Source organism: Sceloporus undulatus, chromosome 6, assembly GCF_019175285.1.
Source record: "Sceloporus undulatus isolate JIND9_A2432 ecotype Alabama chromosome 6, SceUnd_v1.1, whole genome shotgun sequence".
Lineage (NCBI taxonomy): Eukaryota > Metazoa > Chordata > Lepidosauria > Squamata > Phrynosomatidae > Sceloporus > Sceloporus undulatus.
Window position 1 is genome coordinate 22,190,969 of NC_056527.1, and position 24,729 is coordinate 22,215,697.

Genomic DNA, 24,729 nt, shown 5'->3' on the forward strand with positions numbered 1-24,729 from the left:
TATCATATGAGCTGTAAAGGCAAACATATTTTATTAACATTTTATATCAGTTTGCAGTATACAGTGGTACCCCGGGTTACGAATTTAATTCGTTCCGCGGCGCCGTTCGTAACCCGAAAGATTTCGCAACCCGAAAAAAGGCTTTCCGCTAGCGCTGGAAAGCCGCGGCTTTTAAATTTCGTGCCAAAAAGCGCCGAAACACACCGAAAAAAAATTTTGTAACCCGAAAAATCTTTCGTTACCCGGAACAGTTTTTTCAAAGCTAACTTTTTCGTACCCCGGAAATTTCGTAACGCGATCAATTCGTATCCCGGGGTACCACTGTACTTGCAGATAACTTTTAAACTGTTCTGAGAACTGAGTCTTACAACTTTACAATTAAAACCTGAAATAACTTATTTTGAAATTTCATTGAAAATATTATTCAGTACCAACTTATAAAAGAAGCAGTTTAAATTTATTAAAAGATTAAAAGCAACATAATTCTTGACTATACATCAGTTAACATAGATTTCTGAAATATATATGCAAAGATTTTCAGGCTATACATTCTTCAGTCTACTGTGTAAAGGCCTTCAATTACACCATGAAATAGTTTATTTTATAAAGTTGCCTATTTAATGGTTATATATTTACTATAAAGTTCCTATTATGTAAAAAAGCATTTTTTTGGTTCATCAAGGTAAGGACTTTGATTTTACTTCCCTGCAACTACTCTGCTGAACATTGAGATATTGGAATGAAATGTGATATACATGTTCAAGGTACAAATTCAAATACCAACTCCACACTCATCAGACACTTCATACTTGAGTTTGAATCCTGCAACCCCTTTAAAAGGACCAGGAGTAAGCATACCCTCTGACACCCTCTTTTTTATATGTTGCCACAAATGAAAATGAGCATTAAGGCAGTACTCAAAAGTTAGTGGCTTCAGTAAACTTATGTAAAAGAGCAAATTGTTATCAAATTTAAATTGTTATTGAAAAAAGTGATGAAATCACAGTTGACATAATCTTAGCAGTTCCTGTTATTTAGTATAGTCAAAGTGTGACTGCTGTTGAGCATCTCTATTAGTAGTAGTATCAAAAAATGAAAGAATTATTATGAGCATATTTGTGTTTCCTCCTTCACAGTTCTCTTTCCCTCATTATTCTCTTTTGGCTATCCTGTCTCCCTTCAATGCCTCTTCTACAAAAGATGTTAAACTTTGTACTGTAGTCTCTGGATCGAGTAATTTCACAAGAGGTACATCAACCTTTAGTTCCTGAAAAAATGTTATGCTGTAGAGTCATAGCTAGCATAGAATCTATTCCAACAGAAAAAAGAGATGTATTCATTGCAATGTCACTTGAGTCTGTACCAGTGAGTTGGTTCACCAATGACAAGACATAGTCTTCAGCTTTCTTTGGAGCCAAATCATGGGCTACATTTTGTTCTAACAACTCAACATTATTGCCAGTTAATTCTAGCATGATTGCATACATACGTTTTTTGAATGCTGGATATCGTAAAAAATAATAACTGGTAAAAGTTGGGAAGTTCAGCTTTACAACAGCTTGTTGAGGATTATTCAGAATTAAGATTTTTTTAAGAGACTCATAAATTTCATTGGGTTGTAAGGTTAAAATACCCTTTGATTCCAAAAGATTTTGAATGTGACTTTGATTTTGTAATACTCCAAGATTCAAGGCACCCCAGTTGATGGATTGTGCTGACAACCCACAGTTTCTTCTGTAATGGCAGAAAAGATCCAAGAAGGAATTGGCAGCAGCATAGTTTGCTTGCACTGAATTTCCCAGAAAGGAAGCAACTGATGAATAGCACACAAAATAGTCAAGCTCTTGCCCTTGAGAAGCACAATGAAGATTGATGGCTCCAGCAACCTTTGGACTTAAAACTTTCTCAAATGCACTGACATTCAAAGCTTCCATGACTCCATCATGCAAAACCATAGCGCTGTGAAATATACCTTTAATTGGACAGTTTGGAAAAATTTTCCTGATTGAACTCATAGCTCTCTCAACCTCAGGCTTAAAGATGACGTTGCACTGCAAACTGACTATTCTGCTCCATTCATTCTGGTTCTGTAGATTACTTATTTCTTTTTGCTTCTCAAGACTGGGCTTTCTTCTGGAAAGAATCACAATGCAACCTCCTCCGTTTTGAGCAATAAACCTCACAGTTTCGAAGCCGAGCCCAGTGAGCCCCCCTGTGACAATGTAAACAGCATTTTGCTTAAACATTTTCCTCTTTGACTCATACATTGGTATGTCAGAAATACAGGTCTTGTGTGCATCGCCTTTCAGCACAGCAAGTGAGACAGACTTGCAGGCAAATGTGGATGATGTTGCAGTGTCTGTCCTCTCACTGTTCTCCGCATGCTGAAAAATGGAGCAAGGCATATTCTTAAATTGCTTCAGTTGTATTGATTTCAGCCAGTTAGAGAAAGCCTTCTGGGAATGTTTCAAAGATGCCTTCTGGAAAATGGTGGCAAGACTGAGAACATTAATTTTAAAGCTTTCATGATCACTTCCAATCAAAGATCTTAAGCATTCAGAATGGCAGTTGTCCTGTATGACGACAACATCCTGGAGATGTGAGAGATGAAGTAAAATATCTTTGGGTAATCTTTCTAGAGGAGGCAGAAAAACAAGTGCATTACAGTGAGCTACATGTTCCTCCAGGCTACTGTCAAGTATGGTGCACACTATTTTCCAGCCTGCTTCCTGAGCTGAGTGTGTAAGTACTTTGCACAACACTGACTCTGGTTCAGTAGAAATAATACCTAAAGACCCATTCTGTTTGCTTTTTGGTAGCATCAGATGCACAATTTCCCATGCTATTCTGAAAAAAGACATACAGGGTACCATTTCAAAACATTGGAATTTTCGGGTATTAAAACATACTGTTTCTGGAATAATGACTTTTGAAGATGCAGCCACTGGATAGCATGAAACAACATGGTCTCCCACTTTGAGCTTTTTTACTTCAGTGCCTGTTGCAACCACTGTCCCACTGTAGTCCAAAGCCAAGAGTTTATACTTGTCAACTGTTTGTGAATTCCAGTATAATGTTTTTCCAAAGTTACTGCTGCAAGCACTAACAGGATAATAGTCTTCAGTGTGGATATTTATTTTTTCAATTTTCAGTTCCACACTGTGATTATCAAGAGGAAAATTAGTATCATCAGCCAGCTCAGCAAATATATCTCTTGCCTCATTAGGCTCACATGTATAAAGACTGAATGGCTCCAGCTCAGAGTTATGATGAATAGACTGGGAAGGATTATTGTAAATTGTATCTTTAACCTGAGTGCGCCTGATTTCAGAAGTGTAAATGTTCCCCTGATTAATCCAGACTTCAGGATAGAGTTCTGCTTTGTATCCTCCTAAGACATCTACTAAAGCTAAGATGTCCACTGTACTTGTTGAGCTGATATCAATCATCTGAAAAGTAATGCCAGTAGTTTCAAGCATGCAACATCGGGCCATGCCATACAAAGCAAAGCCAGGGTTAATGTGGTCTACATTGTTGTCTACAGTCCTGTAAGTGATTATCTTGACGGAAGACTGACTGTTGTTCTTCTCTTTCAATGCAATAATAAGCTGACGGAAAGCTTCACAGCACTTCGATAAACTCGCAACAATGGTATCTGGGTTTCTTTCATTCAGTCTTTGAATTCCCCACATGAACAAAACATCACTGTACTCTTGTACTTCTAGTTTAACTCTATCCCAAGAAGGTGATTCTGAGCTCTGGCATTCCAATAATTTGTCCCACTCTTCATACATCAGAAAGTTAGAATTTTTATGCAAGTATTTTTTGAGCTGTTGATGGACTCCAATCTTGTCAGCAAACACTGTAAATCTAAGTGCTTCTCCTGAGGTTTGGATCACTGGGGAGTGTTCAGTCTCTTTCCATTTATTTTCAAAGAGCAAGTTATTTTCATTCCTGAAAGTTTCCTTAATGACAGTTATCCCAACACGTTTCATCTCAGCCAAAACAAAGCCATGTTTATCTGTGAAGCATCCGCAAAATTCGAAGTAGTTCTCAGCAGATTTGTTTACCTTCAAATATATCATCATTTCTTCCTCTAAAGGTCGAACAATGACAAAACTGTTTATGTTTGATGGAAACCCTATGACATTTTTGCAAGTCTTTAGAGTCAGAAGTCCTGTCATATGCAGAAAACAGTCTAAGAGCACTGGATGGATAAAATACTCATGCATTTCTTCCCTGGTTTGTTTGTTCACTTTAATAATGGTGATGGCTTCCTTCAGTTCTTCAGAATAAAACACATCACTTAGTTGCTTTAATACTGAACCATAGTGAAATCCAGAATGATAGAGTGTTTCATATATTTCATCCTTGCTGACAAATGTTTTACATCGCTGAAAAATATCTTTGTATGAAATGCTCTTTTCTTCAAGACAGACTTCTGGATTCTGTTTGATTCGTCCTAATGCAAAAACTGCATCTGATGAGGAGGACAGTATTTTGAAATCTCTTCCTTCTTTTTGTGAGTCCAGCTTTACTTTTAAATCAAGAAAACCTTCATTTAAAACACAAGGTGAGGTGAACTTAATGCTTAGCTGATATAAATTTGCAGGCACTTTTGGTCTTGAGACAGTCAGCACAGCAGCCAGAGCAAGTTCCACAAAAAAAAGCACCAGGAACTAGAGCAATGCCATTGTGCTTGTGCTCATACAGATAAGGTGTTAGTGCCTGAGAAACAGAGCACCTGAATTCAGTGTTATCATTGCTAACATTGTGGATTAACAGATGGTTTAAGTTTGCAGCTGTTGCAGTTGTCTGTCTGACCATGTTATTAAATGAGAGGAGTTTCTTATGATCAAATTGATACCTGGGGTACGGTGCTGGTATTCCCTGATAGCCCTCAAAGATATGTTCCCAATTTGGATTCAACCCCAATTCAAAAAGGCCTTTTACAAGATTGAGAAGTGTCTCATGCTCTTTGAAAATTTGCAAAGAAGGAAACACTTTGGTCTGAATTCCTAAGATTTCTTGAATGTACCTCTGCAATGCTCTTTGTGGTCCTATTTCTACAAATGCAATATTGTCCTTGTCTTTTGCTAAAGCCATTATGGCCTCTGTAAAACAAACTGGTTCTCGAGCCTGTTTGGCCCAGTATTTGCCAGTGACAAAGTCATCATCTGAAACAGTCTTCCCTGTTGTTGTTGAAATCAAGTCAATTTCTGCCTTCCCTTTTTTTAATTCTGGCAAACTTGCTGCCAATTCTGTTAGTATTGTATCCATCATGTGGCTGTGATAGGCAACTGGAACATTTAGAGCTTGAAGAAATATGTTTCTTCTATTAAAGTGCTCAGCTAGATGCTTCTGAAGACCATCAATGGCATCTGCATCCCCAGACAATGTACAAGACTGAGGACTGTTAAATGCTGCCACACAGACTTTCCCTGAGTATGCTCCAAGAGCTGTTGACACTTCTTGAACAGGGACATTCCCAACAACCAGCATTCTGCCGCCAGTGACTTTAGCCTGTAGCCTGCTCCGGTGATGGATGACTTTGACAGCATCTTCCAGGGAAATCAATCCAGCACAATGGGCAGCAGCCACTTCTCCAACTGAATGTCCGACAGCTGCAATTGGCCTTATTCCCCAATATTGCAGAAGCGTAAACAAGGCCACCTGCAATGTAAAGATTAAAGGCTGGGCAATGTCTGGCTTTGACAAATCCTCCTGGTCACTTTCAGTTAATCTGAAAATATCGAAAGTGGAATATTTCTGAAACATTGCTTGTATTTCATTATATTTGTCACTGAACACCGGTTCTGATTTCAACAAAGTTTCAGATACTCCTTTCAAATTCAGGCCGTTTCCAGAGAACACAAAAATCAACTGAAGAGGCTTCTTTGCAGGAACAGTTTCTATTTCAGCCCCAGAACAAAGTTCTTGTTCTAACTGCTGGAGAGAGGACACCACAAATGCTTTTCTGTACTTGTAGTTAACATGACTTCTTCTGCACGCAGAAGTGTAGGCCAGATTTGATAGTGCCACGCTGTCACTTGTTTTCAAATATCTAGCTGTGTCTTCCATTGTCAGTTTGAGAGAATTGCCTGAGGCTGCAGAGATAGGAATTAATTCTACAGGACGTTTGACTGAAGGAAGAACTTGGGTTTGTTTAAATTGTCTGACAACCACATGGGCATTGGTTCCTCCGACTCCAAAAGAGTTAACTCCAGCTATTCTTCCAGATTCACTGGGCTCATCCCATTTCTCCACTGTAGTTGGAACGGAGAGATTTAATTTCTTTGTATTTATGCTGCTGTTGCTTTCTGAAAAGTGCAGTGATGGAACAATCTTTCCATGGTGCATCATCAGAAGTACTTTGATTAAGCCTGCTGCCCCAGCGGCAGACTCTGTGTGTCCAATGTTCCCTTTAACAGAGCCAATCTTGAGAAGAGGCAAGTTAGCAGCCCTCATTTTACCAATGACATTGCCTATACTTTCTGCTTCAACAGGATCTCCTGCAGGGGTTCCTGTCCCATGTGCTTCAATGTATTGTATCATGGATGGATTAACATGAGCAGGATAAATGCTGAGTAGCAAATTCTCTTGCTGCTGCTGAGATGGTCTGGTGATTGGAGTGACAGATCTTCCATTATGATTGATGGTACTCATGCTGATAACACCCCAAATTTTGCTGAAATCTTGCTGTGCCTGTTTGGGGAGAAGGAAAAAGAGGACATATTTATTAAGACTACCAAAAAAAGGAGACTGTTTTCAGCAATAATTTATATTGTATGAACAATTATATCACATTTTCATGAAGAATCAATTTGAAAATTTATGAGTGGAATGTACATTAAATAGGGCATACTCATCTTGTGTCTTTCACAGAGCTCATGAAATAAGAGTCAAGAGCAGTATAAGTCAAACAAATTCAATTCTGCTTCCTTACCTTCTTTAAGGGTTTCAGTAAAAGAACTCCACAGCCCTCTCCTCTTCCGTAGCCATCACCTTTTGTAGAAAAGGGTTTGCTGACTCCTTCTGGTGAGATTAATTTCGCTTTACTAAGAGGTATGAAAACTCGGGGTTCTATGATACAGTTAACTGCCCCACAAAGAGCAGCTTCACAATCTCCTGTGGGGGAAAAGAACATTTGCTGGGGTCACTGTTAGGCTCAGTATTTGGCTTTCTGTAAAAAAATAAATAAATCAGGCTTTCTATTATTTTAAAAAATGTATTTCACTTATTAAACACAATCAAGAATCTTCTTCCTCTGAAATCATGGTTGATTATCTATGTCCTGCAGACTCACGTTTCTGGAGCCACTTCTTGAGTTTCTATCAGCTCATACACCACTTGTTTACTGGAATCTATAGTTATCATGAAATATCTTCAAATTAAAAGATACTGCTCTGTCTGACTTGCCATTTTTTTATGAGAGAGAAAAAACCCAAAGCTAGTTAGGAGCAAAATGCCTTCTTGTGTTGCCTAAAGGTGAAAAGAAAGGGAACCTCCACAATCTGAGCATCACAATAGAAAATTACTGTATATCTGGCATTCTAACCAGATATACCTCTGAGAGAGACAGGATACAGAGATGGGTCTCAGATATGAAACATATCAGGACCATATGGGAGGAAATGCTTCTTTGGATAGTGTGACCCCGTACCGTTTAGGGCTTTATAGGCAAGAACTGGAGCTTTAAATTGTGTCTAGAGTTGAGCTGAGAGGCAAACAGTACGTACATAATATGTCTAGTAAAGCAGGATCCAGGAGCCACTTTTGGCACCACACGTTGTATTAGCTGATAGCTCTGATGTAAGAGCCTCATGCACAGTTTTATTTTGGAGTTTATACACCATGCATGCTTTGCCACTTTCATGCACTCTGTATCTGTGGCAGTTTCATTGTCTTTTCATAGTATGCAGTTACAACACTTTGATACCACTTTAAATGCCTTGACTGCATCCTATGGAAGCTTTGGATGGAAGCTTGGGGAGGCACTGAAGCAATGGCTGAATATCTCACAAAACTACAACTGGAGCCATGAGAGTTATAGTGGTCTTGGTGCTACAACCTTGTATCATGAAACAGCCTAATGGAGGTAAAGGTCATATAAACCACCTTGAGTTCATCAGCAAAAAGACAGGGTATAATCAAATTCAAAGAACAAGTCTTAGGCAATTTCATTAGTCTACCTTGTTTAATTGCTTGCAAAGCGAAGTGTAAAGCATAATGAAATGAGGAACAGGCTGTGTCAATGGCAATTGATGGGCCAGTCAGATTAAATGTATATGAAATCCGGTTTGCAGCTATGCTCATTGCTGCCCCAGTGGCATCATAATGACTAATTTCAGAGGTGCTTCTGATGCTTCTTAGCAAATAGTCTCGATTCATCATTCCTGTGCAAAGAATAGATGACATATGAGGAAGTGATTAAGAAATACAGCATGTTTCAATTTGCATAATTAACATGCAGATAAGCATAACTAACATACAGATCAACTGACTCGTGTTAACTGAACTTCATCTCTATTCTGTAACTAAGGGCCCAAATAGACAGGCCAAAATAAAGCTGCTTCAGGTCTCTTTGGAGGTATGCTCTTTAAATGACACCTGCATCTTAAGAGGCCAGAAGTTGTGCCAAAGCTGCGCTCCAGTCCTTAGGGCTGGAGCGTGGCTTTGGCATGGCTTCTGACCTCTTAAAATACATGTTATCATTTAAAAAGCATACCTCCAAAAAGACCCAAAGCAGTTTTATTTTGGCCTGTCTTTTCAGGCCCTAAATTTAGCAAATAATGTACACAAGCTGGTTGTTAGTTGTATAACTCAATGGTTTTAAAAATCCACCCTTAACATATTCCTTTCAAAATACCTATCAGTTCCCATGCCTTTGAAAAATGTCATCTCAGGCATTTGTCTTGATTATAGTTCTACTTGGTGAAATGTTAGCATCAAAACTTCAAGAATTTAAAGGGAAATTGTATCTCTATTAAATTCACTTTCCCCCTATTTTAAATTAGGTGATAGATAATCTTGTTTGTAGTTAACAATGAATTGAGTGACATGACCATGTGTTACGTCTTATCATTACATTTTTCAGTGGATTTTGATGTATTGAAGCTATTTTTTTAAATACAAGTTTGGTAGTGTAGTATAGTGGTTTGAGTTTTGAACTACAACTCTGGAGACCAGGGTTTATTTATTTCTTTATTTTAGGGTTCGATTCCCCACTCAGCCACAAAATCCACTGGGTGCCCTTGGGCAAGTCACATGCTCTCAGCCTCAGGATAAGGCAATGGCAAACCTCGTCTGAACAAATCTTGCCTAGAAAACCCCATGGTAAGCTTGCTTTAGAATTGCCATAAATCAGAAATGACTTGAAGGCACACAGCAACACATCATTTAAAGAGGTAGCTGCGTTTCCTGGCATGACTTCTTTACCAGAAAATTTGGCACCAGAAACAGAAATAACATGAAAACAATATGGATTTATTTATTTATTAGATTTATATCCCAGCATTCTTCCAAACTGGGATTCAAGGCAGCTTACAATTATTATTTTTTTAAAGGATGCATCTAAAACATTAATTACATACACCATAGAAAAGGGGGATAGTTCAACATGTTTGAACAAACTTTTTAATCAAAACTAACAATATGCACATGTGAAATGAAGCAACCAGTCCAAGGAAGCTTAAGAGTAATAGGCCAAAGAAAACAAAAAGCTTTTGAACCTTCTAGAGAGTACTTGAAGGCATCTTCAAAAAATGCATCCAATTATGACTTTTTCTTTCACTAGCCTCCACTTTTCTTATGATTTCCGTTTTGGTGACCAAATGTACATATCTATGTTGCTGTTCATTTGTTTGTTAATATGATGGTGATGGCTGATGAAGCAGTCTTACCTGCTCTCACTTTTTTGATCTCTCTGTTTTGGTGTCTATGAATATTCAGTAAGGGGTTCTAGTGGCAACTGCTATTTACTATGCCTGTTGCAGCCATATTAGCTACAGTAGGATTGACTAGAGTAGAATCGCATTTTTCCCAGGTCGCAGTTTATTAATTATGTACTGCAGCAGATCTGCCAGTGCAATCCAACACCAAGACTATGTTTTTCTCCAGACCTCTTTCAGTACCCTCCCTATGCCAGTACTGTTAAAAAAAAACTGATGAGGAAGAAAAAGGGATCTGAACAAGGAAAAAAAGGCCTTGTAAAAAGGAACTTCATTGTCAGAGGCTTTGTTAACAGAGGTACAGTGGTACCTCGGGATACGAAATGCGCAGGTTACGAAATTTCCGGGTTACGAAAAAAATCCATTCAAAAAAACTGTTCCGGCTTACGAACGTTTTTTCGGGTTACGAAAAAAATTTTGGTGCTTTTCGGCGCTTTTTCGCACGAAATCGCGGCTTTTCCCCATTAGCGCCTATGGGTTTTCGGCTTGCGAAGGCTTTTCGGTTACGAAAGCGGCGGCGGAACGAATTAATTTCGTAACCCGAGGTACCACTGTATGCTTGTACTCTGATATATGACCTATATCACTTCATCATGTCCAGACATAGCACATTTCAATGTTGTTTCAATACATAGTAGGTCCTGATCAGGAAATAAAATTAAGAAGATTTCAGCCCTTTCACACTATACACACATGGATTCTACTTTAACTGTCATAAGTTCAAAAGACACTGCAGAACTAATCCAGTTTGAGACCACTTTTTCTGCCCTGACACAATGCTAGGAAATTCTGGGAACTTTAGTGTTGTGAGACATTTAGCCTTCTCTATCAGAGAGTCCTGGTGCCACTACAATTCCCAGAATTCCCTAGCACTGAGCTGAAGTAGTTAAAGCACTCTCACACTGGATTATTTCTCCAGTGTGTTTTGGACCATAGTTGCATCCTAAAGTATTACGGGGTTTGTAATTTTGGTAAGGCAGATTGGCAGAGAGTTCTAAATATCTTGTGAAAGTACCAATAATAGGATTTCTTAGGATGGAACCATGGAAGTTAAAGCAGAATCAAAGTGCTATAATTGTATGTTTGTTTTTTAACACGATGGTGATGGCTTCAAGACATCATGACTGGCAGAGAATTCTACCTTTATTGATTTCATTTTTAAAAGTCATGTTAGTCACTTCTGGGCGTTTTACTTTAAAACACTTCAGTTACATAAGTGTTTTAAATAGCAGCATAAGTGTTTTAAGAATCTTACCAATGAAAACTCCAGTTTTGGAACCATTAATGTCTTCTCTAGTGACTCCTGCATCTTCTAGTGCTCTATAGGTGCATTCCAGAAGTAGCTTCTGCTGTGGGTCCATGCACCCAGCTTCCACATCATTAATTCCAAAAAGCCTGTTGTCAAATGCATTAAACCTATGAAACAGAAGTTGAAGCAACATAAATGAATATATGCTACTACCAACACATGCATTTACAAGGCAGCCAAATATTTGTATTTTGAAAATATATATATTTCCAGTAGTTATTTAAAATAATCTAGGGAAAGAGGCAGGAAAAAAATAGAGCTTCTGTTGGTAGTAGAATTAAAACAGTGGAGACAAATATATATATATATAGCTAACAACATGTACACACATGCAAACACAGAGATCTGAATTCAAAATATTGTGAGTGGAAGTTAAAAAATGTATGAGGAGATCCGGAACAAAAATGAGGGAACTAGCAGACACTTTTATTGTTTTTATCTCAAAGAAAATTTGGGTTATGAAATATTTCATTTTAGATTAATAAATATTTGAGACAAATTGTTCATATATTCCATTTAAACAAATAAATATACATAAGCAGAAATTGGGTCTAGATTTAGTCTCCAGTAGAAGCATGAAGACCTGAGAGGAGAAAGGCTAGAAAATTTGGAGACTGCGTGGAGACTTTTCCCCATTTTTTCCCCCTGCAATGACTTGGAAGGGTCCCTTAAAACAGGGAGGGAAATAAAATGTTTTGTTTCAGAAAGATTGAATAAAATATTTGAGACAAGGTGTTAATATAGTCCTAGCATTTCCTGCCACAAAATGATTTGTAAAAACACGTAGAACTTGATGTTGGAAAGAAAATTTTCAATGCAGATTATAAAACATCTTTAGGTATTTGGTTCAGGAATGCAATTTGGGATTCTACCAAGCATAGTCTATATTATTTTCTTGCTATCTTCACATTTCTTGCTGCCTTCACATTCAGATTCAAAGGTAATAAATTGGTATATGATTGGAAAGTATGTATGGTCCACACTGGAAGTATTATTAATATTTAAAACTTACTCTTCAATAAGAGCTGCGTGTCTTGTGCTTGTTTTTCCAGGTTTGCTGTTGTCTGGATCATACCAGTCTCTTGTATCAAATCTTTCTAGAGGTATTTCTTGGACATAGTTTTTGCCTTCTATGAGAACTTGCCAGAAATTATCTATTCCTTCCCCTGTTGCAAAATAATATTTTACTAGAATTATTTCCAAAATTATATTTGACTAATAGAAATATAGCGCTCTAAAGACACTTAATCTGACTGAAAGAAGAAATGAAGGCAATAAAAGTATGACAAGTAAATATCAGATTATCAATGAGTAATGGAATGATATCTTTCTTGGTCTTCAAATTAATGACAGTAAATACCTAATGAAAACCCTTTTTCTCTCTTCTACCATTTACTACCCTGTGATATGGCTTATCCTCCTGTATTAAATGTTCTTACTTCAGTGACTAGTGGTTGTTTCTGTAAGCATGTCATGTTCAGCCAAATATTCAACACTTTAAAAAATCAAAATGAACACTGTACCCAAATAACTGTATGATTTTATTATCATCTTAATGATATCATTAATTATTAATGATGATATTATCCATATTAATAACTGCATAGGAGCCAGCACAGTGTAGTGGTTTGAATCCTGGACTAGGACTCTGGAGACCAGGGTTCGAATCCCTGCTCAGCCATGGGCAATCTTGGGCAAGTGACACTGTCTCAGCCCCAAAGGAATAAATAATGTAATAATAAAATAATAATAATAAATTTTATTGTTATCCTGCCCCTCTGTGCAACGCAACTGGGGTGGCTTACAACATTAAAATATACAATTCCACATCTTCAATCCCACCTCCTTAAAATACGATTAAAGAACAAAATCAAGATTAAAATCAAGAAAATCAACCAGGATATTGTGGATGTTGTGTGATATCATATCACTTCAAGAGTTTTACTTGAAAATTGAACATATTCTTTAAAAAATTATATTAGACTTTCCAGTAAAATTCTTGAAGCAATAAAAATAATACATTATCTCATTTAATTTATATATGATGTAAAGCCTTATAAGATAGAGACATGTCAATGGCACCCTCCAAAATTAAGTCCAGTGAAGAGTCTTGTAGCACCTTAAAGAGCAAAAAGGGGACTGCACTCTATGAAGATATTGTCAAATACAGGTTGTTAGTCTTAAGATATCACAAGATTGTGAAGTCGAAGGCTTTCATGGCTGGCATCTAAAAAATTTTTTGTGAGTTTTTTGGGCTATGTGGCCATGTTCTGTGAGAATTTATTCCTGTCATTTCACCTGCAATCTGACCTATCTTCCACATAGCCCCAAAAACTCACAAACAAATAACTACCATATATCACAAGTTTCTTTACTGCTTTGCTGGAACACAGCTCCACCTATGGGAAAAAGTATTATATTGATCCAGTGGTAGAGTCTATCATGTCTATGTCATTTATACCTGCATGTCTTAATTCCTCTTAAAACCTTCTAAAAAGTTAATCCGAAGATGGGTGCTTTACAGTATTTTTTAAACTACGGTGTCCTCAAACCTCACATCAAAGGCATGATTTAATAATTTAGGGCTGAGGACTAAGCACTCCATCTTTCTTTTTGTTTGAGTATGTTAATACTGTACCTTTGCTTGCCATAACCATGTTTGTATAAAGCAGACTATGCTTACAAGTAACCTTCATTTCCCTAGCAAACGGTTCAAATCTAGTTCAAACAATGGTTTCCCAGTGTGGTTTGGAGGCAAATAATAATTTGTGCCATTTTGGCTTGCCAAACATTCTGTCTTGCTAATTTATAGATGCTATTACTCAGTTGGGCCAGGAGAGATGAGGATATCAGTTGTGTAAATTTCATCTGGTTTTGCATAATGTACATTTGTTATATACACCATACCTATACAGTGATGAATCCCCACATACATTTATAGAACAAAGTATTAATAACTGAAAACTTGTTCACGATATATACTGAAGAATTCCTCATAAAACATACATTATTCAAGGTACAATCTCCAATATCCCAATGGCTAAAATGTAGAGATTTACGTAATTTGCCCAAATCCAAAAATGATTGTGGCAGTTACTTAGATCACATTTAGTGCAACCATGCTAGAAATATGCATAAGCAGTACAGAATTTTCAAAATTGTAAAGCCTGAGTTGGTTTCCCCATCACTAGTTTCATAAACAAATATCAGTAAAGAAAATTAAAAGCATACTATAATTTCACTTAGCAATGTGCAATACATACCTCCAGGAAAATTGCATCCAATTCCCACAATGGCAATTTCATCTTGAGTTTCCATCATTCTTCACTGTTATTCTGAAATTTAAAAAGCATTTTCATTAATCCACATTGTTATTGTTAGGTAAAAGTTTCCTAAAGGGACAAGAGAGCTCTGAAGAGGAGGTATTGGAAATGCCTCACTGTTTGCCTGGTAATAAAAAATACACAAAACAGTAACTAAGAATCTAATGTGTTTTCATGATACTCCAAAATTATATCTGCAGTGGCTTTTTCACTAGAGGGCCAGCATGGTGTAGTGGTTTGAATGCTGGACTACAACTCTGGAGACCAGGGTTTGATTCCCAGCTCAGCCATGGAACCCACTGTCATTCTCTCAGCCTCAGATGATGGCAATGGCAAACTGCCTCTGAAGAAAGCTACCAAGAAACCCCCATGATTGGTTCACCTTAGGGTTGTCATGAGTCAAAAATGACTTGGAGGCACACAACAACAACAACAAAAGAGTAAAGTAGAAAGCCATCATGACGTAATGGTTTGCGTGTTGGACTATAACTCTAGAGACCAGAGTTTGATTCCCAGCTTGGCCATGAAACCCACTGGTAACCTTGGGCAAGTCACAAGATCTCAACCCCCGGGGAAGGAAAGAGCAAGCCTCCTCTGAACAAATCTTGCTAAGGAAACCCCGTGATAGGTTCATCTTGTCAGGGATGATGGGAGTTGTGGCTCTTCACCTGGCCTGGAACTCACCACCTGGTTGTGCACCACGCTGACCAGTTTTGGCCAGTTGTTATATCTTTGCAAGAGTTGCAAAGAACAGGCTGAAGACCCCGACAAACTCTCCAAGCCTTCTCACTTTTGCTTCCACAGAAGTCTTCACCCTTCTTCACCAGGGTCCTGCTGGTTCTTGTAGCTTCACCCAAGACACCAGACAACTCAGTAGTCTTATATAAAAGATCTACTTTATTCTACTATATACACTGCTCCAAACAATACTCAACTCCTCAATCCACTACTACTACCCACAAAATACAATGGGATCCATAGTCATTATTATAGCCAAAGCATGGTACCACCCACTGTGGTCTGTTTCCACCCAGTAGGCGTGTACATCATTCCCATTGGTTCTCTTTGTTCATCCTACAATTAATGATTTCATCATCTCAGCCTTGACCACTTAACAATTGTCAGGTGTGTCCAATTATTCACTATGCATTTCTTGTCCTTGGCACTCAGTACTTGTTAATTGTATTACCATTCACACCTGTGTGGTTCTCCATTGGCTTCTGCTGAGTCACTCTGACTCTCACATACAAGTTTTATTTCACTTACTGTATGTCCCATGTTGCTTTTTCCTTAACACATATTAGGGTCACCATAAATCAGAAATGACTTGAAGGCACACAACAACAGCAAATAAAGTCAGATCCAAGAAAAGAGCAACAGATTCTAGTATTAATTATATACCACTCATTAAAAGAATTTTAAAAACCCTCTGAACAAATTCTGCCAAGACAACCCCATGATAGGTTTACCTTAGGGTCACCATAAGTTGGAAATGACTTGAAGGCACACAACACACACAACAATGGTAGGGTTGGCCATGCTATTCAGAGATGCTTCCTCTTCATGGAGTAAGTAAAATAATCTTTTTTGGTTTAATTAAATCCAGATCTAGTATATTCCTAGGGCTAGTTTGAAGTAACTAATGCATTCCATGGCCATTTGAGGCTGAACTAGACATGCCAATTGCTTTGGCAATTAAGGTGACTTTTAAAATGAGGAAACATGATATTAAAGGGATGAGGTAAAACGATAACATCTAAGCCCTCAGGAAAGAAGCAAGAACTTCCTGACGGTAAGAGCAGTTCATCAGTAGGATAGATGGCTTCAGAAAATGATAGATTCTCCTTCATTTGAGGTTTTGAAATAAAGGTTAGACGGCCAGTTCTTAGGGGTGCTTCCGCAGTGAGTTCCTGCACTACAAGGGAGTGAGATTAGATGGTCCTTGGGGTCCTTTCCAACTCTATGATTCTATTATTCTACAACTGGGAAAGAATTTCTGCAAATATTCTCATCTTTGTATTGTACAGAATGCATTTTGTACAAAAAAATTTTCCCACAAGAGCAATTTTGTATTAAAAATGTACTCCCCCTCTTATACTACAAAATTATGCAATATGTCCACACCAAAAAAGTCCCAAAATGCACGAGAGAGAGAAACAGAGAGAGAACAAATAACTTCAATAATCTCACCCATTGGGATAAAAGTTTTGAAATCTTTAATTCTTACAGTTGAGAACATACAGTATTTTATCCAAGATTTTCATTCCTACTAGAAAACCACTAGTTAAGAAAATTGAAAGTGCAAAAAAGGATGGAATTAAGTTCTTGGTAAAGCAGAAAAGCTAAGTATTGAAATTATCAGTACTTACAGAACCAGGTCATTCACTCATATGTTTGCCATGCTTTCAGCTTTCCAAAGTATGCAGGTAAAAAGTAACAAAAAATCTTGCTTGCATTATGCTGATGGTAAAGTTCATTAAGTAGCAAGGATCTTAATGATGGGAGTTCATCAAATACTAACATAAATTTCTGTTGTTCCTGCCATTTGGTCTTGTGAGGATTCACATCACAATGACTGACCACATCTGTCAAGTTGTCAGTCTTATAAACGTTTTGCAGGCTTTTTACTGGAAGCCTTTCCATTACAAGGCTGGGAAATTCCCATGTGATGCAAATATCAGGATTTCCTTCTAATAAGAAAAAGGCAGACCTCAACATTTTCTACAATTATGCAGTGTGCATCTATTTTTAATTAGCAAAATCATGATTGGCAGATAGTAAAGTTGACTCCACCTCACATAAGCAACTACTTGCAAACAGTCAAAGAAAAATTGTGCCCAGAGATTCTTGGCAAGGTTAAAGGGGTTTCTGCAGCAAAACTGTTAAGAGTGCAACATCTGGACTCTGCAAGTTGTTACTCTGAAAGTTGTTAATATATTTTTCTTAATGGACTCTGAAAGTTGTCACCTAACACAAGATATTATCTGGGGCATAATTTCTAGAGTAGACAGTTGTACTTCTAGAGAGGTTTTTTTTATCCTAAGTGTCATTATCTGTTTTTACAGTTCAGAGGGGGAGTGCAGTTATTTATGTGGTCAAAATAAGCACATACAAAGAAGGAAACAGTATGTTTAGAGAAACACAAAGGTTGATAGAAGTACAAAAATGGAGTGACTGAGGCCTCATTCCCACTACCTTTTAAATCGGATTGTGAATCAGTTCGAACCGATTCAAACGATCCTGATTCCCACTTAATTCAAATTGCTGAAGCGATTCTGAAAGGGGGGGCATGCTCTAGGCCCATTTAACCAGCGTCAAAAAGATCCTGATTTTTTCTGCATCTTTTTGGATAAAGCAGTTCTGCACAGGTTGGAACCAGTGCGGATTCAAATCTGGGTTCGGATCCTGCTCACATGGCTGACTGGCTCGCTCTGCACTTCTGCTGCTTTACTAGTGGTGGTGGTGAGGGGGGATGTTGGTGTAGCTGGTGTAGTCATCGTAGGCTTTGCCTAGGTATCCCGGGGTGCCCACCATGCCCTGGTAGGCCTGGTACTGGTGGTGTAAGGGCTCGAGGAGGGCGAGCAGTAGCCTGCTGCTGAACTGATTCATCGATCCAGATCAGAAACTGAATTATCTGATAACCAAATTAAGTGGGAATGATGCCACAATTTGAAGAAAAATGAAAACTTGAGGAAAATACCTCAAAAGAGGCAGATGCCCCCAGACAGTTAAAACATAACTGTATAGTTTCAAAACTGCATGGCTTGGCAACTGTACATGTGAAAGGGATCAAGGAGCCCTGGTCGGCCAAAAGTTAAACACGAGTCAACAGTGTAATGCAACAGCTAAAAAAGCCAATGCAATTCTGTTGCATCAGTAGTAGGGTTGCCATTTCACGGTGGTGGGCGGGACTTTCCCGCCCCCTGGGGGGCGTGCCCGGTCCCGTCCTGACCCCGACCCTGGGTGGCTGCCCAACTCTGAGCTCCCAGGCCTGCTGCCTGCCTTCTATAGAGTGCTGCCTGTGAAGCATGCCTGGAGCAGCAACAGGACGACTGAAACCAGCAGGGGCGGGGTCTGCTGCACTGCCCTGCCTCTATTGGCCAGCCCTCTGCTTCCTTATTTGGGCAACATCCATGCAGGGAGGAATTTACATTCAGGCGAGCTGCTGCTTCCCCCTTTCTCTTTCCCCTCCTTCTCTTCTTATTATTGTTCCGTTTTTTTTTCTTCTCCAAGTTCTCCTCCTCTTCCCCTCCTCCTCTCCCTCCTCTCCTTTTTCTTCCTTTCTCCCCCCTCCTCATCTTCTTTTTCTCTTTCTTCCTCTCTCTAAGCCCCCCTCCTCTTCTTCTCAGGGGTCCAGGGCTTCTCAATGCTTTGCCCCCATTAGAAAAGAAAAAAGACTTTGGATCTGTCCCATAAATCCCTCCTAAGTTGAGACATACCTGGGAAAAAGAGGGGGTGAGGGGTTTGGGGGGGTTGGAGGGGGCAAGGAAAAGGAGGAAGGGGGGAATTGCTAAGAAGGCTTGGGAGTGGAAAATGTAGTTTTCAATGGCACAAAGGACTGCCTGTGATCTTGCAAATGCTATGCCTGCTTGGAAGTGGGAAATGTAGTTTGCAGTGGCACAAGGGTCTGCCTGTGATCTTGCAAATGCTATGCCTGCTTGGGAGTGGGAAATGTAGTTTGCAATGTCACAAGGGTCTGCCTGTGATCTTGCAAATGCTATGCCTGCTTGGGAGTGGGAAATGTACTTGTAGAATTGGGGGGGGTGGTGTTTGGCCAGAAAGAGAAGTACATTTCAGCCTTCTGTCTAGGAATAATGCCAAAATGTCCTCCATTTTGAGCATGCCTAAGAAACATGCATTTATATTAACATTTTTTAAAAAGTATCAATTTTTTCCTGTGTCCTCCATTTTTTATAAAAATGTGTCCTACATTTGAAAATGTTGCCCTACATTTGTCCTACATTTGTCCCAGTTTGGAGGTCCTGCCTTATGGCAACCCTAATCAGTAGAGGTAAAGTGTCTAGATCGAGGGAAATAACTGCCACTCTATTCTGGTTTGGTCAGGCCTCACCTGGAATACTGTGTCCAGTTTTGGGCACCACAGTTTAAAAAAGATGTGGACAAGCTGGAGTGTGTCCAGAGGAGGGTGACCAAATAGTGAAAGATCTGGAAACTATGCCCTATCAGGAGCAACTTGGGGAGCTGGGTATGTTTAGCCTGGAGAAGAGAAGGTTAAGAGGTGATATGATAGCCCTATTTGTCGGGATCAGTTTCAATCAGGTGTCAGACATGGGATATAATCTTTTTAGTTGCCCATTGGTGATCCAGAGGGATCCATTTCGCTTCTCATACTGTATAATTTCTACATGAAATACTAGCAAATGTCATCTAAGTGATTTTGCAAACACGGGGATCCATTTGCAGGAGAAACCTGTCTCTATTTTTCTAAAGAACAGGCTGACAAATTTCTAAACCTTTGTTCAGGGGCAGTAATGAACTAAATGGAAGTTAATACATTGGAGCATAATCCTGAAGAGCCAGTCGCTCTGGTTTAAATACAGTTTCTGACATCTGTTAAGAATAAAAGACTACATGGATGGGGTACCACCATCCTTGGATAAATCTGGTTCTTAATCTGGAGATATAATCAGTTCTAGCAATATGCTTTTAAACAAAAATGGAAAGTATCTGGAAAATGATGATCTGAGGCAAATTGCCCTATTTCTGGGATATCACATAAGCAAGTTGCAAGGAGCTTAAGAAAATTCACTTTATGACGTATTACTGTTATTTTTAATGCACTTACTTCCTTATGCTTACTTCCCTATTCCCCTTCATGTTTCCCCTTATGTTCTTTTGCTTTCTATCGGTTGTACTGAAACAGAAAGCTGGGCTCCATAGTTGTGGGTTGAATAGGTTCACTAGCTCATTCTCCCCCAGATGAAGGAGAATAGCATCAGGTGGATGCTGTGTTGCCACACATTTGATGATCTAGGACAGGGGTAGGCAACCTTTTTGAGCCGGGAGCCGGGTTGCTGTCCCTCAGACAACTGGGGGGCCTAAGCCAAAAAATAAATAATTAAATAATTTTTTTAAAAAATTAATTAAATAAATAAGCACTGCCTCGTACTCTCCTCATGCAACGCCTTTCAAAACGCAGTTCCCCCAAAACCATATAAAGCTTCAGGAGTTGTAGTCTGGTAAGGCTCCAGAGCGCTCCAATAAACCCGGCTGAAAGGCCTCGCCAAGCTACAAATCCCAGGACTTTGCTGGATGGAGGCATGGCGGCTAAAGTGGAGTCAAACTGCTTTACCTTTGCAGAGTATCTGGAAGACCAGGTGCATCTGATGACCTAAATAGGGATTAATATGACCATCATCATCACCATCCATCACCATCCTCCTCCTCAGTCATCCCTCCTTGTTGTTGTTGTTGTTCCATCATGATCTTTCCTCCTTCATCTTCTCAGGCCTCTTCCTTTCTCCTCCTGTCTCTTCCCCATTTTCTTCCCTCCTTCCACTTCTTCTTTCTCATTCCTCTTCCTTCTTCTTCCTCCTCCTCCTCCTACTTTTTCCACCTCCTCCCTATTCTTCCTATTCTTCTTCGTCTTCCTTCTTTTTCCTCCTTCTCTCTCTTCCTCCTCCCTCTTCCTACTTCCTCCTCCTCCTCTCTGTTTTCCTGTTTCCTCTTCCTCTCCTTCTCTGCTTCCTTCATCTCTCTTTTTCATCCTTCCTCCCCTTTCCTCTTCTTCTCCTCCCTCTTCCGTCTCCCTTTCCCCTTTTTCCTCCTCTTCTTGCTTCCTCTTCCTTCCCTCCTTCCTCCTTCTTTCCTATTCTTCTTCCCTCATCCTCCTCCTTCCTTTTCCTCCTTTTCTTCCTTCTCTTCCTTTCCTCCCCCTTCTTCCTTTCCCCTTTTTCCTCCTCCTCTTCCTTTTTTCCTCCCCTCCTTCCCCCTTCTTCCATCTCTTTCCTATTCTTCCTCCTCCTTCTTTTCCCTCCCTTTCTTCCTTCTCCTCCTCCCTCTTCTTCTCGTTCCTCTTCCTCCACTTTGCTCTTTTTCCTCTTCTTCCTCCTCCTTCCTCCTCTTAGAGGCCAGGGAAGAAGGTGGTGGCCGGCCCTCGCGCTACTTCCCCAGCCTTTAATGAGCCCTGAGCCTCCTTAGAGGACAGGGAAGAAGGTGGAGACCGGCCGCGATTGTGGAGGGGACGGCAATCGGCGGCAGGATCAGGCTGGGGCCGGTCCCAAGGCCTCGCCGGACCAGATCTGGCCCGCGGGCCGTAGGTTGCTGACCCCTGATCTAGGGAAATAGAGCCCCCCTCTGTATGCCTCATCGGCCCCACCAGCAAATACTAGCTACTGTATATGCAAGATATCAAGGTCTCGTTCTCTGCTAGAGTATACCACATGTAAGGTCAGAGGCTTTCACATCTTACTCTTCTCAACCAACAGTATATATACCCCACTCTCTTCTATGCCAGCGTTCTCTGAAGATGGCAGCCACAACTGCTAGCAAAACATTAGGAATAAACTCTTCTAGAACATGGCCTCATCGCCTGAAAAAAAAAAACACAAAAACCTATACAACATGTAATTCAGCCTAAAAACGAGGCTGTGTCTCACTATCCATACCATTTTGGTATGGATTTTGCTCAACAGAAACATAAAGAATTAAATGGGGAGCCTCTTGAGTTGAACTCAGAAGCAAAATGGAAGCCAGTGTAGTTCTTGCAAGACCAGGTTTACACAGTCATTGAAATGCACACCTGACACCAGTCTGGCTGCTGTATTTTGCATTAGTAGCAGCTTCTGAACACTTTCAAGGGCAGACACATGTAGAGCACATTACAGTAGTCTAGTCAGAAGGTAACTAAAGTATGTAGTCTAATTGGTAGGTAACTAAAGCATGAATCACTGTGGACAGATCTTCCATCGCCAGGAAACGGCACAGCTGGTGCATCAGCCAAAGTTAGGCAAAGGTGCTCCAGGCCACCACAACAACCTGGCTTTCTAGGAGCAGCACTGGATTCAGGAGCATCCTGAAGATATGAACCTGATCTGTTAGAGGGAGTGCAACCCCATCTAGAACAAACTGTGATCCCAATCCCAGGTTGGTTTCCCTACTGACCAGCAGCTCTTTGATCTTGTCTGGATTAAGGATCAGTCTAGTCACCTGCATCCAGTCCTTTAGTGCATCTGGATAACAATTCAGTGTTGGAAGATTTTTGCATTCTTTTCCTGCTCCGTAGTTAGGGATTTCCTGCATGCAAACTTCTCTCTCTCTCTCTCTCTCTCTCTCTCATATATTCACACTAACCATGTAATTTAGGGACCAACAGACATTCTCTGTCAAAAATTTTCAACTGAACTGCTTGTTTTCCATCTTCCTCCTCTCTCAACTTTCTTTGAAAAGATGATGAGATAAAGATTTCTTTGTACCTGAACTATTCACTAGCTAGATTAGGATATACCTTTTTATGTATATATAGATTAAAGCCATTAGTAAACGTTTGTTTCAAACTACTGTACAAGCTAGGTGTTTGTTGTTTTTGAATCAATCTCAGTTCTTAGGGAAGCATAGTTAGACAAAGGCTGCTATTCTGCTGATTTAAAGTTAGAACCTAACAGACTTGGCTTTGACATTTTTGATATTTCACTATTTTTTGTTTCCTTACTAAAGGTTGAAGTTTTAGGAAACTTAAATTACATTCAATATTACAGACTAACCACTGAAGTGCTAGGCCCTGATCTTTATTATTTATACACACATGCACATGCTACAGTCTTATTACTAAACAACCATTAGGCACCAAAAGGTAGCTTTTCAAGCTGTGCCAAGTGCCCACCTCCAAGACTACCCCCATCATTGAGTGACAGGCTGCCCAACTACTGTATGTGTGTGTGTGTTGGGGGGGCATTCTTCTTGTATTATCTTAACTAGAACTGTTTTTGACTTCCAAAAAGATTTGAACAAAATTGTAAAAGATTTGTGGGCCAAGACATACACAACAGTTCCAGTGGGGGAGGCAATGAGTTCAGTTTCTCTTTCTTCTTCTTTGGAATTGCCCAAGAAAATCCCTCCAAGGTTGACACAAGATTGTTAAATTCTTCAGATATATGAGAGAACACTCCTTAGCCCAGTACAGCAAAAACATCTGAGTTCCAATATAAACGTTACAATAAGTACTGCTAACCTCCATCGATCATTCTCTTCTCATTGTTGTTGCTGCTGCTATTCAACAATCAGTGTACATGTAGGAGGTAGGAGAGAGGGCTTCCAAGTGGATAGGATGCACTTTTCTGCCCTTCACATTCTAATGCATAAGAAAAAAGGATTTACCCCACTCCATGGAAGGGATGGTTCTGTTTACAATTAGTGTTTTTGTTATTCCGTCATTGGGGCCCTAATTGGGAATTTATGAGAAAACGGGAATCCTTGGCAAGAGTTGACCTTGTACTAATAGATGGGACCTTCCACTTGGGCATTCTAATATCTTTTCTTATGAGGGGAATCTTAATGGGGTGGTAAAAGAGGGATGATACCACTCAGAATATATCAGATTGTCCAAACCTGCAAACCTCATCAATAAGACATCTTCCAGGGGTTGGTCCAAGAATATTTATTGGTCTTCATTGACTCTCCTGGAATCCTACAAGCATTATAGCCATGTGATGAAAATGTATGCATGTCTGTGTGGGTACTGTGTGTGTGTGCGCGCATGCATATGTGGTAAATGGTAAATTTACATATAATTCCTGATTTTACTGGATTTTGTGCCCAGTAACATCTAGCAAAAAGACACTCAAAAGAAGGTAAATGCGCCCCATTATTGGCAATAAATTGTCATTTCTGACTTATGGTGACCGTAAGGCAAACCTATTGTGGGGTTTTCTTGGTAATATTTGTTTAGAGGAGGTTCACCATTGCCTTCCCAAGTCTGGAAGCATATGACTTGCCCAAGGTCACCTAGTTGATTTTCACTTCTGAGTAGGAATCAAATCCTGGTCTCCAGAGTCATAGTCCAATGCTCAAACCACTATACTATGCTGGCCCACTAGGCAATAATTTAGTTAGAATAAATTTGATTTGGATGAAGATTGTAAAGTATGTTGTTGTTATTTTCCATTAGGTCAGCTTTGACCAATAAATG

General features: G+C 39.5%; 1 protein-coding gene across 1 annotated transcript; it reads right to left on the reverse strand.

Annotated features, from left to right (window-relative positions):
• Positions 1-227: 227 nt before the first annotated feature.
• Positions 228-17,133, reverse strand: LOC121935675 (hybrid PKS-NRPS synthetase pynA-like). Its single transcript, XM_042477452.1, is given in 9 exon segments — positions 228-1,273; positions 1,275-4,667; positions 4,669-6,705; positions 6,947-7,128; positions 8,193-8,396; positions 11,206-11,366; positions 12,272-12,425; positions 14,523-14,594; positions 16,952-17,133. Coding segments are annotated over 8 exon segments (6,312 nt in total). The 5' UTR covers positions 14,581-14,594; positions 16,952-17,133; the 3' UTR covers positions 228-1,150.
• Between the last annotated feature and the right edge of the window lie 7,596 nt (positions 17,134-24,729).